The sequence below is a fragment of the Lagopus muta genome, chromosome 20 (genome assembly GCF_023343835.1).
Source record: "Lagopus muta isolate bLagMut1 chromosome 20, bLagMut1 primary, whole genome shotgun sequence".
NCBI classification, from domain to species: Eukaryota; Metazoa; Chordata; class Aves; order Galliformes; family Phasianidae; genus Lagopus; species Lagopus muta.
The window spans coordinates 1,855,373-1,871,978 of record NC_064452.1 but is presented as its reverse complement, the minus strand read 5'-3'; the positions used below and the strand labels follow the sequence as shown (position 1 = coordinate 1,871,978).

The window sequence follows — 16,606 nt, the reverse complement described above, 5'->3', positions numbered from 1 at the left end:
TAATTTGAAGCAAACACTGTTTATAAGGCTTCATTAGATGTAATTAATACCACTTTAAAATCTGATGGCTTACTTCTTGTGAAGAATGCTGGTTGTTTCTTTCATGTTTAAGTGATCTGGAGAAGAAAGATGTAGTGCAGTGCTGAATTTCATCTTTTTTGCTCTGTAAAATGATACATTATTCTCCTGTACTGGAACAGAACTGCATTGATTCAAAAGTAACTCTGGTGTTATTACAAATTTTTTTGGCAAATGACATCATATGCAATCAGTGAATACAAATAGCACAGTATTACTGTTGGAGAGCTGAGTGTCTGTGAAACCATGGAGGCCACTGTCATGACAGAACAACAAATCTTAACAGTTTCTATTGTGCTTTGTATTTAATTGTGAGTAAATCTTTAATTATGTTCTTGCTTTTTGCAATGGGCACCATTATCTGCAAACAATATTGTGACAGTTGTTTCCATTGTTTCATTCTTTGCCTCGCTAATTATAAGAGGAAGTGCAAATTGTGAGTAGTGTAAGAAAGGCTCTAAAGAATTCTTAGTTACTTGTTTGAATAGTTCTCTTGACCGCTTGTGCTTCTACAAAGCGGTAGGCAAATATTTTATTAGAGTTCAGTTACTGCTAGAGCAATAGGAAATAAGGCTTCACTGAGCTCCATCTTCTCATGCTTTGAGGCTTTTGTTTGGTCTTTTAATGAAGTGTTTATAAGAGCAGCCTTATCTCCATAGAGTTAAAAAAAAAAAAAAGTGTCTTTGGAATATCTTTCATAAGTGCATCATGGATGTAGTGCTGGGAAGAGTTGGTGAGGCATTAATTATGTAAATTGCATAACCTGTTCTCATACGTCAGCTTTGACCTCTGAACTTCAGAGCAAATGATCTGTGAGAGGAGGTGAGCAAACTGCCAGTGCTCTGAAAGTGACTGTGGGCTATACTGAGAAATCACAATTGCTTTTATCACTGAATAATTGACAATCAGAAATTAATTGATTCTGGTATTGGTCAGTGTTGTGCTAGTGTAACTTTGCAAATGATTCAGAACTAATATGCCATATTGTACATTAAGATCATGAGGGTTTTATCCAAAATTGTTTTTCCCAGCCCTCAGGGAAGACAGCAGCCTTCTGCAGATTCCAAGTATCTGAGCAGCCACGCGCTGCCCCTGCTGCTGTAGTGGCTGGAGAAAGTAGTGTTCTGGATGGTACAGAGCAGGAGCAAAGGTTGCATGCTGTGTGTAGTTTGATGTGTAACCTTCAAGCTTTTTGGTTCTCTGGGTTGCTTGTTACATTGGAACTGGCTTTTTCTTATTTTATTGGATCCAGCTTTATTATGAATGGTAGATGCTAATTTTTCTCAACTACTAATTTTGTCATGCCTTGCGTGACACATTTAATGAGCTTTTTAATTGTACTTCTATTAAATAGTCAGGTTAATAGTTTGGTTCTTCATTCCTTTCTCCCATTCCTCTTTTAACTAAGCTTGGACACCTCACTCTGGAGGACTACCAGATATGGAGTGTGAAGAGTGCTCTTGCCAATGAGTTTTTAAATCTACTTTTTCAGGTATGTTTAAGAAAATTTAAAGATGTAATGTGTGGTAGTTGGCTCATCAGCTTTTTGCACAGCTGTGAGTTGCAGCACCAGTGTTCGTGTCAGCATGCTTACACGTTTGTCTGTTGCATTAAGCTCTGTTTTACTTTTTCTTCTAGCAGTTATAACATGTTCATTTTAGATGTTTCATTTCCCTTGATCCCTTTCTGACATGGGGCACCCTCATTTCAGGCTTCAAGCTCAAAAGCATGCTCACACAGGACAGGGTCTGCCATTGATTTGTCTGGGCTTGTATTTAAACTGTCATGAGCTTCTGCATCTCATCTGCAGACAGAAAAGCTAAGTAGTCTGAATGGAGTGCCTTGGAAAGCTTTTTTTGGTTTGTTTGCAGGGTGGTTTATGTGAAAAATCTGATACTAGCACAGTGTAACATGACTTAAAAGGAAACATTGGAGCCAGCTGTGTTGTGTGTGCTGGAAAATCTGTTGCTTCCCAGCAGCTAATGGCTTTTGTTTTATTCAGAATGTAAAATGGTCCCTCACACTGTAACATAAATTTAAGTAAGATATCTCCCCAGTCATTAGAAGGCTCCAGCTGAGATGCAAATTAGTAACCTCAAAAGAGATGTAAGGAAAAGACTATAAATCATGTTATGAGTAGCAACCAATTTGACAAATGTCTCAGAGACAAGACAGCTGACCCTCCTCCCTGTGGTGGGAAGCAAAGACTCCTGCAGAGTGTTTCCCTGCTTGTTACTCCCCACTGCGTGCCCTGTGGCTGGGAGCTGCTGGGCCAGAGCTGCTGGGGACTTGGTGGCTGCCAAGGCCGGGATGCTTAGTAACATCTGGGAGTGCTGTCCTGCACACATTGCAATGCTCACTCAAAACAGGGACTATCAAGGGCTTGTGCTTTTTTTTTCTTCTGTATGTTCTTTCATTATTATTTTGTGTGCTGTTTTCCCTTTAAAAGAGAGGAAAGCAAAGGTTGTTCGAGAGCAGCTTTGACCAAATTTTCTGTGGTACTTTATTGTCTTTACAGTGGGAGCAGGTGGCAAATACGGTAACTCCAAATGTTTCTTGTTTGGTGACTTGTTTGATTGTAGGTAATGTTGCTACATAGACTAATGAGACTTTTCAAAAATTCTTTATAAGTTATTCTTTTCTTTCACTCACCTAATGTTTGTTTCACATTGATGCAATTCTTAAAAATTACTTTTCCTTTTCCAGGTATGTCATATAGTTTTGGGGCTGCGACCTGCCACTCCAGAAGAGGAAGGACAGATCATCAGGTGTGTGCTTTGCTCTCAGTTCTAAATATATTTCAAAGTCATCTTTTAATACTATCAAAAGAAGGGTTGCAACTTCCCCTTTTCAGTTAATACTCCGTGCTGTTTGTTGTTTGCAGAGGCTGGCTAGAAAGGGAAAGCAGATATGGCCTTCAGCCAGGGCACAACTGGTTTCTTATTGCAATGCCGTGGTGGCACCAGTGGAAAGAATATGTCAAATATGTAAGTAGAAGAATAATGTGAAATGAATAAGTGATAAAGAACAGAGAGCAAGTGGCTGCTCAACCACCAATGCTTGAAATTAAATATCCCCTGTTTCATAGTGGAAAATAATTGTTTTACTGAATCATTGTTACGCTGCGGGCTTTTCATTCAGCTGACACCTCTTTCAGTTTCATTTCCTCATTCCTGATCTTTGAAATAAAAGCATACTCTCACAGAAGTACTTCCTTGAAGTCTGTGGAACCACTCAATAATAAAAGTACATTGTTTGGTTTTGACTTCACGCTTTAGGAATGTGGGATGGCTCTTATGCCATAAATTCATGCTGTGTGTACTCTGGGCAGATGAAGGAGGAAAGTGATTTCATTTGCCTTAAAGGCTATCATGAAAATTAGTTCAACACCTAATCGTGATCAAAGGAGTCCTGCTAAAGCCTTGTGTAATGTGGTGCAATTTAAAGTCCTTCAACTGAAATATTCGACATACAGCATGCACGTCAATTTGATTTGCATGCAGAAGAAATCGTGCTTAATAAAATTTAATTAAGATGGAGATAAGTATTCTTTAAAGGTGACAACCAAGAATACAGAATAAGGCAAATAAACAACTTATCAGAATAAATGTACATAGCTATAACTTATCACATACATATTTGAATTTTCATAAATTCAAATAACAAAAAAGGTTCAGAAAATTGCAACGCCTGCATTAACTAATGGTGTAATTACAGTTATTCATTGTGCACAATGAATTGGACAAATGATGGCTTCAGTGCTGGAAATGCTGGGTAATTTGATCCTTATCATAGTAGAAGTACTCGGATGGATGTGTAACTTCATAGCTAATACTTTACATTATAGTAGAATGCCATTAGTCGCTGTGTCTTTACTTCTTGAGCAAAGTAAATACTCAAGTTCTGTGGAACTATAAATTATTGCTGTCATTCCAGTGCACATTTTAGTCTCTTTTTTATACTTCCAGCTTTAGTGCAGAGTTCTGGTGTTTGGCTGATCAAAACAGGAAGTTAGGGAAGGCTTGTTCACAGGTTTGAAGAGAGAGCGTGTTTTGTTTTGTTCTTGGATGTGCTGTCCTTGTTTCACCATGTGAAATTCAGTAGGGACAAATCCTCAGATATTAAGAGTCTGTAATTACAGCTGTCTAAAATGGTTGTCATTATACATCTGGTTAGAGAAAATAATTCTGCTATTTCACAACATTTATGTTGTGTAGAAGAATATTCAATTGATTTAACTATTCTGGCATTTTTTTTCTCTTACATCTGTAGTTGTAGTAAGTTTCTTTGTCTCTGAAGTTCATTACAGTGTGTAAAAGTGTTTTCATAACTGTGAATTCTGGCAGTCGGTTTCACTGTTGTTAAGTCTTTGATACTGGCTTATAAATAACTTTTCCACTTGCTTGTCAATTTTAGGATGCAAACCCTGTTGTGATAGAGCCTTCATCTGTCTTGAGTGGAGGTAAGAATTCACTCATAGCTGCTGCAGCCAATACTTCAGAACAGGGAGAAGACAAAATGGGAGGTCTTAATTACTTCAGTGCAACAGAAGAAAAGTTTTCAGATAATATTTCTACTGCATCAGAAGCCTCAGAGTCTACTAGCAGCAGTAAGCATAACATCTTATTTCCTTGGAGGTTTAATATAGAAAAAGTTCTGAGAACCTAGATGCTGCATGGATTCCTCCAGACAAAAAGATACAAGTCTAGGTTGCAGTAGTAGCAAGGAGAAAAAAATAAAACAAACAACAGAAACATTAGTGCCTATATTTTCAGTTTTGTATATAAGAATTTCAAGCGTTCGATATTCAAACATCAGAAAATAAGCACAAATGCAAAACACGTTTGCCCATGTGAACCTATTTGGGCTGTTTCTGTAAGTATCTCAAGAGTAGATTGCATGTAGTCCCTTGTTTACCTTTTCTGAGACCGCGAATTTATTTGCTTCTGCTATGAAATTTGAGTTGTGTACTGGAGTTTGAAGAATAGAGATCTTCAGTTATCTTTTAAAATATATACAAAAACAGTATGTAAAGATCAGTTTAGTTGATGCATTGTTGTTTTAAGGAGTCACTAAATGAAATAGAGAATGTGTTTTTCATGCTCTGCTGCAGATGCTCTTTATCCCAGCACACCAGGGGCGGATGTGTGTTTTACTAGGCAGCATAACACTTCGGACAATAATAATCAGTGTTTCCTGGGAACCAATGGGAATACTTTGCTCCAGCTCAATCCTCAGAAACCAGGAGCTATTGATAACCAACCTCTTGTAACACAAGAACCAGTGAAGGTAAAAACATCTTCTGTTGCATGAAAACAAAAACAAAAAGCCAACAGTTTTCACTATACTTGAAGCTGTCAGAGTAGGTGACACAAAAGATGGCTTTTAGAATGGACAGTCTTTAGTGAAATAGTGAACAGTGAAACTTATTGGTATATTTATGTTCTATCTTACTATGAAAAACAGATGCTAATTGCAGCTTAATATTATTTTAATTGTTCACGAGCTAAAATTGTTGTAGCTGTGTGCTAGTTTTTGCACTTGAGATTTGATAAAATCCCTTTTTGTTCAAAAGGCTGCATCGTTAACAATGGAGGGTGGAAGATTAAAGCGATCACCGCAGCTGGTGGAAGGAAGGGACTATGTCATGGTCCCAGAACCAGTTTGGAGAGCACTTTACCACTGGTATGGAGCAAACCTGTCCCTGCCCAGGCCGGTGAGTTGTGATTATCAACAATTAACTTGCCATAACCCCTTAAATAATGTGTGAAATCTACCATCTGAGTTTTACCATTTCCACAAAGCAATCTCTTACAATCAGTTTCTACTTCATCTGAAAATTCGTAGACAGTGAAAAATCTTGAAGAGCAAGTTGGGGAAATAAACAGTCTTAGAAATGAATGTGGTCAGAAAACCTGGAGATTTGTAGGACATACCCCAGAAAATGTATTGCAGCAGTGCAGAAGTACTGCACAGCTGATCACTGGTCATGTTGGCTAAAACAGAGAAAGGTATGAAAACTTTCTTGATAAGAGGGAAGAAAAAGACCAACAAAACTTAAACAACTGAAATCAGCTTCTTGAACTCATTGTGAGATTTTGTGTTAAAGATGCAGTGTCCTTAATTAAAGATTAAACCTCTTACATGAGGGAACGTTTGGTAGATCCCTGATTGGTTTAGCGTTCTTCAATGTAATTCACCTTGTGGTGAGCAGAAATTTTGGAACTGATGGTCTGCCTGTATGTAAATTTTTTTAATAAGTTGTGAAACATTTTGTAGCCTGTAGATGAATAAGTTTATATAAGACAGGCCTCTTTTTTTTTTTTTAATGTTTTGATTTCAAGCAGGTTTGAAGCTGCACTTTTTTTAAAATTAGTTTTATGTTCCGTGTTGGAAATGGGGAAAATTTGCTGTGTGATTCTTTGAGGATTTGATCAGTTAGACATAGTATTGACAGTGATTTTTACAGTGAAAAATCACTGGCTTCTGTTAACCTCCTCCCACACATTCTCCATAGAAACAAACACATTTCATAATCCAGGAAAGGCCATATCACTTTATCACAGCACAGAACTAATATGCTTGAGATTTTTGTGATAATGCCAAAAGAAAAGAGGCTTCCATTCCAAATGAAAGAATGTAAGTTTAGATACCCTCTTTGTGCAAATATAAATAGTGTATATGTGTAAGCCTCAGATTTGCAGACCATAATTAGCTAACTGTCAGAATATTTATCTGAGCACTTGAGATGATGGGACCCTTTGGTTACGTGTGTACAGGCACCGCTCAGACTCCCACCCCACATCAGGGTCTGATTGCTGCTGCTTTCCAGAAAATGTCAGCACCCTGGTTTTTGTTGTAGCTGAGGTTTAATGCCATGGAAGTTAAATGCATTGTATTGCTACTCATGATTTATGCTGAGTGTTTTCTTCTGATTCTCCTGTTCACAAAAGTCCTGCCGTTCATGTGCATCTCCACTTGGGCAGCTCTAGATAGCAACTTCTTTGTAGGAATGTTGGCTGAAAAGCTGCAAGTTATGTTCCAGGGAAATTTCAGCTTTTTCCTTCAGCGTATCAAAGCACGAGTTAATTTTGGTGTACCCTTACAATGCAAAGACTTGAATTTCATACTGTATTTGAAAACAGAAGAAATGTGTGGATATGGTTTTTTTTAATAGCTGTGAACCTTTTACATTGAAGTATAATGACTGAGTATAATGAGTTTCAATGTAAATTCAAATGTATTTCATGAATTTCCAGGAATGTTCTTTCCATAGCATTGTGCAGGAGGCTCTATTTCCTTTAAGCAGGATGCTTGCTTTTGATAGTCTGAAACTAAAAAGCTTCAGAAAGCACACAGAAATGAGTACATTTTTATTGCAGTGGATATTTGCATAAGACTTCGGGAAGAAATTCAGAAGACTTCTTGCCCCTAAGTAAAACATTAATTTTTTTTATCTATCCCAGTGCTTTAATTGTTGCTTGCTGCTCTTTATAGGACTCCCTAAGCTTCTGATACAAGTATCTCTGAAATGTATTTTAAATGTCTTCCCTAGGTGATCAAAAACAGCAAGACAGATGTGCCTGAACTGGAGTTATTTCCTCGCTATCTGCTCTTTCTGAGACAGCAGCCTGCCACGCGAACGCAGCAGTCAAACATCTGGGTGAATATGGGTATGATGAGCCTGAGAATGTTTCCTCAGCATTTACCTAGAGGTAACTTAAGAATGCAGCAAGAATACGAGTGTGCAGTTTCTCAGAAATTGAGACCCAGAGCCGTAGAAGCAAGCTTGCTGCCACTGTGCTTGCACACCAGCTAATCAACTGTGAGGCTCAATCAGCTTTTGGTAAAAATTAAAAGGCTTTCCTTCCCTCTTCTTTTTAAAGGAAGAGGTGTGAGGGAGCGTTTTTAGTGAAATCAGTTACTTTGTGTAGTTAGTGCAAATAGATGGACGAATTCAAAGTGAGAAATGAGCACTGCATAAGGTAAAGAGCTAAGAAGAGCAGACTGATCCCCACTGTTAGCTGATTGGGTAGCCCTAGAATCCAGGCAGGGTACTTATCTGACAGTACTGTGGTGTAATAAAGTCATCTGGTTCTGAGTTACTTGGGCAGCTAGACTTCAATGCCCAAAGGCTTTTTAATATCCTATAGAAAGGGGCTGAACTAAGGGAATATGAAGGCTATTACTTCATGCAGCTTGGTAGGAAAATTGGGTAGAAATAAACTTCCAATTAAAATACTTATGCTGTAATTGTAGTATTAGTGCTCGCCAAAAAAACTGTACCAGTCATTGACTGAAAGAGTTTGCAGCTTTTCTTGTTTAAGCTTAAACCAAATCCTTGTAAAAATGTTTAAATTATCCATTTGTGACTGTAGTTGCATACTCAACTTGTACAGTAAGTCTGAAGAGATATCTGATTTTCACATGTATGTGCATTTGGATACACACAGATTGAATACCCACAGTAACGTATGTCTCAAATTGGGCTCATCTGACTACTGAAAAGACAATTCTTTCAGCCTTTTTGCTCGTAGCATATGTTTAAAAATCTCATGCAGATGCTCCATTTTTCACTGCTTTGGTAGAATCACAAACTGAACTGTAAATGGTGGCTGCCTGCTTGATCAAGTTCTGCTGCAGAAACTGCCTGCTACCCAAATTTGTTTTTCCTTGGATGCCTAAAATACCCAAAGTCAAATAGAGGGGATTTTCTGACATGTCAATTTGATCTTGATTTAAAATTATTTTGCTCTGCACTAATTCATTTGCCCAATCAATTATTAATCTTTTTGAGTTTTCAAATGTGCTTTCTTGCTGTAATCTTACAACTAATCCTCTGATCCTTCATCTCAGAAAATGCTTTTTGTATTCTTTAAAAAAAAATAAATCAGTACTTTGCTTGATATACTTGAAAACTGACTGGAAAAGTCAGCTCTGCTCATTTTTAAGGTGATTACAGTGCAGTCTTGCCCTGTTGCCAAATTGCATGTAATACTGCATCTTTTCATATGGTACTGCTTAATTTATTTTAATTGTTTGATGAAAGTAGAACAGTCATTTTTGTGGTTACTTAATGCAGTTGCCCAGTTGGGCTGCAGAACAAAAGCTTTCTATGAATGTGCTCCAGACTGTGTAGGAATGGGGAACTTCAGAAGTTTTTAAACTAAAGAAGCTTGAAAAGCAAGGCATAGAAAGATCATCTCTTTCAAACTGAGCTTTTGCAGATGTTTAAAGATGTTTTCATGTTAGAGAAAACAACAACTGATGAAGGGCTTTTTTGCCAACATAGAAATTCTGATGAAAATTGGAGTGATGGTTGTGAGGAAGTTGGTTAGAAGTACTTCTGTTGTGGAACGGCTGGGATGCTTTGTCTTCTCAGATCGGCGTTCCACCCAGGGAGAGGTGGAGCAAAGTTGTGCTGCTTCCAAGAGCGGTCAGACCGATTTTTATTTGTATTTTTTTGCCTTATTTTTAGCTTGCAGTGTGCTTTCAAAAGAAAACGATGGTGGAATTTTGGAAGCTTTTTAGTTTGAAAACTACCATCGTCTTTGGTACCATCTTTAAGAGGAAAAAAAAGCATGGAGTAGTCCAGTCATTTTGAAATTTCTTTTAAATTGTTTCCTTTGAGAATTGTAATGGAGCAATTTTCTAATAGGTTTTGGTAATAAGGGAGATGTTTTTATCTTTGTGATCGCATAACTTTTGTTTTGTGTTGATGTGAGACATTCCCAAGGGTTGTTAACATCTAGCTTTCAGTGTAACACACTGTTCTTACTCTGAAACTGAAGGAAGACTGCTTTTTCAAACACAAAAAACCAAAATATTCAGAGTATGCGCAGTAAGTCGCTATGGATCTGATTTGTATTTCAGTTTGCATGTGGGTATATACGTTCTTTTGCCTTTTTCTTTTGTTCTGAACCCAGGGAATGTACCTTCACCGAATGCTCCTTTAAAAAGAGTGCTGGCTTACACTGGCTGCTTCAGTCGAATGCAAACAATTAAGGAGATACATGAATATCTCTCTCAGAGGCTGCGTATAAAGGAGGAAGATATGCGCCTCTGGTTGTACAACAGTGAGGTAATGTTGGTCTGCTTTTGTCTTTCTGTTTAGCAGCGTATGAATACTGTGTATCATGTTATTTTATACGTGCATAGAAAAAATGAAGGCCATAAGTTTCCTTTGTTACTTACAGCCATTCATGTCTGAGAACTTGGACCAAAATGTGTAAATAAAAACTTCACTGACTTCACTTCAAAAAAAAAAAAAAAAAAAAAAAAGATTTTATTGCAAACCAAGCAATGAAATTTATATTCTGGTGTTATTAGCTGGATAAAGATCAATTTTTCCTGTAATATGTTTAAAAATTGGCAGTTGGCTGACAGATTAATACTCATGATGTAAATTTTCGTAGAAACTGTTCTGAATGGAAGTAAAAATATGTGCTTTCATTGATATACACAATACCGTAGGGCTCTGTTGATGCAAGCCAAACACACAGGATGTCTTCCAAATGTGTATGAGAAGAAATGACAGTGAGCAAGCAGTATTCCTCCAAAGCACTGAGTACATGTAGTTCTCTATTGAAAAATACCATCTAAAACTGGAGCATTGAAACAGATACTTGTGCTGATCAGTGAACTGCTATATTTAATTAATTTCAGTTAATTAATTAGGAAACTGGTACTCTTTTCTGAAAAGAAAGTTCATACTATGTTAGTTTGATTGCTTTGAGACTAAAACATCCTCAGAGAATAATAACTATGAAGTCTTTTTCTCCTGCAGAATTACCTTACTTTGCTGGATGATGAAGACCACAGACTGGAATATCTTAAAATCCAAGATGAACAGCATCTAGTAATAGAAGGTATAAAAGGAGGATATGAAATGGTTTTCGCACTAAGAACAAATGGTTTTTTGACTCTGTGTATCCTTAATATGTTGTGCATATTGCACCACAGAGTAATTGCCCACGCTACTACTCAAATGTATTTGGCCTGCTGTCCAAGTATTTATTCTTTGGAGATGTTTTGAGAAGGAAGAGTATGTGTAAATTTTAACCTATCTGTATAAACTGAGAAAAATACTGAAAGAAATACCAAAGCTGCAATCAATTCATTACTGCTAAGTAGGAACTGGAACACCAGAGATAAAGTGAAATCTGTGTGATATGGTGCATCTGAGGCTTTTCCATTATTTGATTCTCCCCTGCCCCCACTGGTTTTACAAGAATTCATGTTATGATACTTGTGTGAGCAACGTTCTTACAAGTGAAAGGTCAGGACAGCTGCTGCAGTCCTGTTTCAGTCCACATCAAGTTCCTTTCTAAGAACTTCATTACAAGCTGTGTTTCTTTTCCAGTCTGCAAAGAACCAAATACATTTCTGCTTGACTGACTGTGCTCATGGTGAAAAAGCTTTGTAAGCGAGCAAAGCCTTTCTTGTTTCAGTTTGTCGATTGAGTCTTCTGCCATGCAGTGCTGTGTCTGGCAGAGTACTGTCAGTTACTAATAAATTAGACCTTTGCCAGAGATATCAGAGTGCATGGATTAGCTGGCTTCTTAAATTGGTTTGACCTGACTTTTTGTCTGATCTCTTAATTTGAGAAACAGATCCACCCTGCTCTTGTCCATAAGGTTACACGGGCTATAAATTTGGTTCTTGTGTTGTTTCTGTAGAAGTTTCATTTAGCATAGTTTCATGTTACGCTTCAGGCTGCTGTGCCGGGTGGAATTGTCCTTCTGCCACTTGCTCAGTTCATATATTATCAATTTAAAATTGACACAGTGGCTCATCCAATTAACTGTGTTATCTGCGTTAAACACTAGACACATGGGAAGAGAGGAGTATTTACGTTTTAGAGGGGAGAGAGGGTCTGCAGGTATCAGCTGAAACGATCCTGAGGCTGTAGTTGAATGAACAAAATCAACACTGCCACTAAAAGAAGCCATCTGCTCCTCCTGTTTATTGTGTCATTTGTGGCCAACTATTCGTCACCTACCTGATGAGCTGGCTGTGAGAAGTAATACAGTAAAAAATAACTCTATTTTTTATTTTTAGCAATATTGGTTCCTTAAGCCAGTTTGCTGATGTGCCCTAGCAAGGACTGTGTCAATGCAAGACAATGGCTTACAGAGGGAAGGGATTCATGGGGAGGTGGTGGACAAGTTAGCTTAGGAATGAAATGTGTGAGATTTGTCACTGTTTTGAAGTACACATGAATCTTTTGTCAGTACACACAAACAAAAAAATACTAGTGATCATTCCTGAAATAATACAAGTCTGAAGGATGTATTTTTAAATATTGAAACAGGTACTGAAAAATTGTTACTTGACAAGAAAGAAATTTCATGGCTGCTCCTGTAGGACATTCTTGGCATAGTTGAAGTGATGCCAGCGTTAGAATGATTTTCAGTAACGATGGGAAACAATTGAAATGAAAGCAAAAGTAATAATATACTGAAAATAAACAAATGTATGATCTCATTTGCAAATTTCAATTAAGAATCTTTAGCTGTGTAAGATGACTGGAATATTTGGCAAACCAGAAAATCTTGTGCTGTATCTCTTTCTAGTTCGAAACAAAGACATGAGCTGGCCTGAAGAGATGTCTTTTATAGCAAACAGCAGTAAAATAGACAGACATAAAGGTAAGTGCTTGAGCCACAGTGAGGAGAAAAATCCAAGAGTACGTTGTACTGAAACAACTCATTTTAAGTGTTCTTAACATTGGAAATGGTTTTCTACACCCATGGGGCTTTGCATGTTCTTTCTGTTTTGTTAACTTAGATGCTAGTAAAGTGTGGTAGGTGGATCTGTTGATGGATGTATTTTCAGGCACTGAGATGCAGCAGTAGCAAATTCTGGATTTTGTGGGTTTCATCTTTTTTTGATGGTAGATCAAATCCAACAAAATACTGACTTCAATTTCTGTTGACATGAGCAGAGCTGGGAGAGTGGACGCTTTGAACAGGCTGGCCCTCTGTAGGATCTGTGCAAGCTGTAGTCTCATAAGTGGGAGCAATTTCAGCTGTAATGGTTATGGTGAAAAGGTTGTATTCTGAACTTCATTCCTGACTAATCATTCACAGCTGCTGAATTGACATAATTATGTTTTCTTTTTCTCAGTTCCTACTGAGAAGGGTGCTACTGGATTAAGCAATCTGGGTAACACATGTTTCATGAACTCCAGTATCCAGTGTGTCAGTAATACGCAACCTCTGACACGGTATTTCATCTCAGGAAGACATCTTTATGAACTTAACAGGTAATTTTTCTGAGACCATTGGCACTTAGGTGTCATAGCATTTCTTGAGATTAGTTTCTACTTTCAGAAGTAGTATGAGCAAGTCCTTCTGATCCATCGTTATAAAATGTCAGCTGTGTAACAGGTGGTAATTTGGATGCATGGAGCTGTAACGTTTTTTGTTGTTGTTGTTTTGGGCTGAGTTAAAACAGTTCAAGAAGCTTTTGTGCTTCCTCATTTATATTCATGCGTGAATTTTGTTTAACTTCACTTTGGTATTAATTTCTTTGTCATTTCTAGGACAAATCCAATAGGAATGAAAGGACACATGGCCAAATGCTACGGGGATTTAGTTCAGGAGCTGTGGAGTGGGACTCAGAAGAATATAGCACCACTGAAGTTGCGGGTGAGGCTGTGATGTGTATTATTTAAAAGCAGAAAGGAAGAATTTCTTAAACAGCAGCAGATTTAATGCACTTTTTGTCAGTGTTAACTGTATTGGTTCAGGGACTCAAATCAGTATCTCCATAGAGAAAGGTGAGGAAATGTGGACTATGCTCTGTGTGATAGAAGTTGGCTATGAAGCCAACAAGCGTAACTGGAATCATCACTTTTTACTCCAAAGTGGTTGCAGTACTTGCTCCTTTGGGAAAGGCCTGCCTCCTGCCAAGACACCCATTTGGAGGTGGCCTGGGTGCATCAGACCTCTGTTGGGGTCAGCAACAGAGCAGCTTTCTGTTGAACATAATCATGATTCAGCGGTCGTGAGCTCAAAGGTTTTACCTGATGCAAATCAGAGGTTCTAAGATGTGGATTTTTGTAGCTCTTGTTAGGAACAGAAGATCATGCATTACCTGTCAGTAGTCTCTTACTCTGAAGACATAGGGAGTTGTCTTTAAGTCCTCACAATCGCATTTGTGTTTGTTGACAGCATGTGATTTCTCTATGACATTGCTTCAACTTTTGTCATATAATGTGATGTGACTTTCTGGCTTTTTTGTAGTGGACAATAGCAAAATATGCTCCAAGGTTTAATGGCTTTCAACAGCAAGACTCGCAGGAGCTTCTGGCTTTCCTTTTGGATGGTCTTCATGAGGATTTGAATAGAGTTCATGATAAGCCATATGTTGAACTGAAAGATAGCGATGGTCGGCCAGACTGGGAAGTAGCAGCTGAGGTATAGGTTTAAGTATTTTCATTTGTTTGTTTGGGTTTATTTGTTTTATTTTTCTTTTGCCTTCATAACAGTGAGCTGTTAGAAACTACTTGATTTCTATGTGTGGCAGTATTCTTTCAGAATTGGTCTTCTGAAACTTGTTAGATTTGTGATTTAAGGAGTCAGTTTCACATCTGATCTGAAAATGAGTTTAAATTAAATATTATAATAAGGTATAAAGATGATACTTCACAGTCATTTTGAATGACTTCAGAATAGTAGGACTTTTTTTTTTTTTTTTAAGGGATGGTCCTTTCAGAAATACTTCAAATGATGTTATATTTTGATCATCTTGTTAGGGGAAGGAACTATCTTCACTCCCATGGAAACTGAAAACTCACTAATTTTAATAAATCAGTAAACTGTTTCTGTGGAAGTACACTTGAATTCCATAGGCTGACAGAACTTGAGATGTCTTCCAACATAGCCTTTTCCTATAGAGCAAGCAAGTAGAGTGCAACTTCTAACTTTGTGTTGTTTCTCTGCAATTTGTTTTAGGCCTGGGAAAACCATCTGAGAAGAAACAGATCAATTGTTGTAGATTTATTTCATGGGCAGCTGAAATCACAGGTTAAATGTAAAACTTGTGGACACATAAGCGTTAGGTTTGACCCTTTCAATTTTTTATCCTTGCCTTTGCCCATGGATAGCTACATGCACCTAGAAATTACAGGTGAGTCGTGTTATTTAACTCCCTATCAACTTGCCTGTGCTAAAATAGAAGCTCTACGTAGAATGGATTTCCAAGGAACAGATCTGAAACATTCTAAATTCATTTGTGTCAGCATTTACACTTAAAACACAGTTAAATAATTGTATATTATAGAGCGCAGGAATGTTAAACAAAAATAAAACCTTCAGAAACTGAGTGTAGATGGTCTGCTTTCAATCTTGTTGGAAGAACTTAGTACAGAAACAAAGAATTGAGGTTTTTGAGAACTTTGCTGCTTGTGTTGTGGAGGCTGTCCTTGGTCTGTGTACAGCAAGAAGAGGAAAGGTGATAAAAAGCTAAACCGATTTTATTGCCTGGTAATAAATTAAAAAGTATAAAATGAAAATCAGGTCTTAGTGGAGAAAGTTACTTCCGTGTGAGTATGTAATATTTTATTTCCATTAATTCTTTCCTGACTTGCTGACTGTGGCGTTTCTCTTCCCCTTTGAAGTAATCAAGTTGGATGGCACTACTCCCGTTCGATACGGCCTGAGATTGAACATGGATGAAAAATATACGGGTTTGAAAAAACAGTTAAGTGAACTCTGTGGGCTAAAGCCAGAACAGATCCTACTTGCAGAAGTGCACAGTTCCAATATAAAGGTAAAAAAAAAAAACACAAAAAGCTGCAAATTTCTTACTGTTATTTGTATATGTTGGCACGTGTCCATTCTTCTTGACATTAAGCTTTGTATTCCAGGAATGTGAAATAATTTAACTGAAAGTGTGATTAAACAAGTCAGCTTGGCTGAATCTCTATATGAGCTTCAGTTTATATTTCAGTCTTAAACTGTAGCTCAACTTGTTTTAAATTAAAATCAGAGTAAGCTGAGCAAAGGTAAACAGGTTGTAAATAAAATGAGAAGTAAAAGCTTGCAGAAATTTAATTGAATTCATTACTAGTGATATTTTTAGAAAAACATGACATAGTCATCCTGTAACAAATCTCAAGTGAGAGTGCTGTGATGAGCTTAAACACTGTCAAGAGGCTGCAGACTAAAGTAGAAGCTCTGTACAGAGTGCATGATATGCTTACATCGATGCAAAATGATCAGCTTGTTGGCTCTCCTTTCTCCTTTTGGAAAGGTGTAAGAAAGCAGATAATCTGATAGGTGTAATGTTTTCAGAAGAACAAAACATGTTCAGTGTCACAGAAATACGGACATATCTGACTGATCTTCCCTTTTTCAATGAAGAATTTTCCTCAGGACAACCAGAAAGTCCGGTTATCAGTGAGCGGGTTTTTGTGTGCATTTGAAATACCAGTTCCAGGATCACCTACATCAGCATCAAGTCCTGTGCAGTCAGGTAAGAGAAAACGTTCTTATTTCCCATTCATGTAAAATACTCAGTG

At 37.5% G+C, this 16,606-nt stretch overlaps 1 protein-coding gene across 4 annotated transcripts in view; it reads left to right on the top strand.

Moving 5' to 3' along the window:
- The window catches only part of USP32 (ubiquitin specific peptidase 32), a 58,837-nt gene that overhangs the window by 32,545 nt on the left and 9,686 nt on the right, over positions 1-16,606 (top strand). For 2 of the 4 annotated variants that reach the window (XM_048966607.1, XM_048966609.1), the window contains exons 10-25: positions 1,487-1,570; positions 2,785-2,846; positions 2,963-3,065; positions 4,495-4,687; positions 5,192-5,367; positions 5,654-5,794; positions 7,634-7,793; positions 10,005-10,159; positions 10,865-10,946; positions 12,654-12,728; positions 13,207-13,345; positions 13,625-13,730; positions 14,328-14,501; positions 15,039-15,213; positions 15,704-15,855; positions 16,449-16,560. In XM_048966607.1, coding sequence (XP_048822564.1) covers positions 1,487-1,570; positions 2,785-2,846; positions 2,963-3,065; positions 4,495-4,687; positions 5,192-5,367; positions 5,654-5,794; positions 7,634-7,793; positions 10,005-10,159; positions 10,865-10,946; positions 12,654-12,728; positions 13,207-13,345; positions 13,625-13,730; positions 14,328-14,501; positions 15,039-15,213; positions 15,704-15,855; positions 16,449-16,560 — 2,089 coding nt within the window. The remainder of the gene's footprint in view (positions 1-1,486; positions 1,571-2,784; positions 2,847-2,962; positions 3,066-4,494; positions 4,688-5,191; positions 5,368-5,653; positions 5,795-7,633; positions 7,794-10,004; positions 10,160-10,864; positions 10,947-12,653; positions 12,729-13,206; positions 13,346-13,624; positions 13,731-14,327; positions 14,502-15,038; positions 15,214-15,703; positions 15,856-16,448; positions 16,561-16,606) is intronic. The other 2 variants (XM_048966611.1, XM_048966608.1) reach the window with 2 other exon arrangements.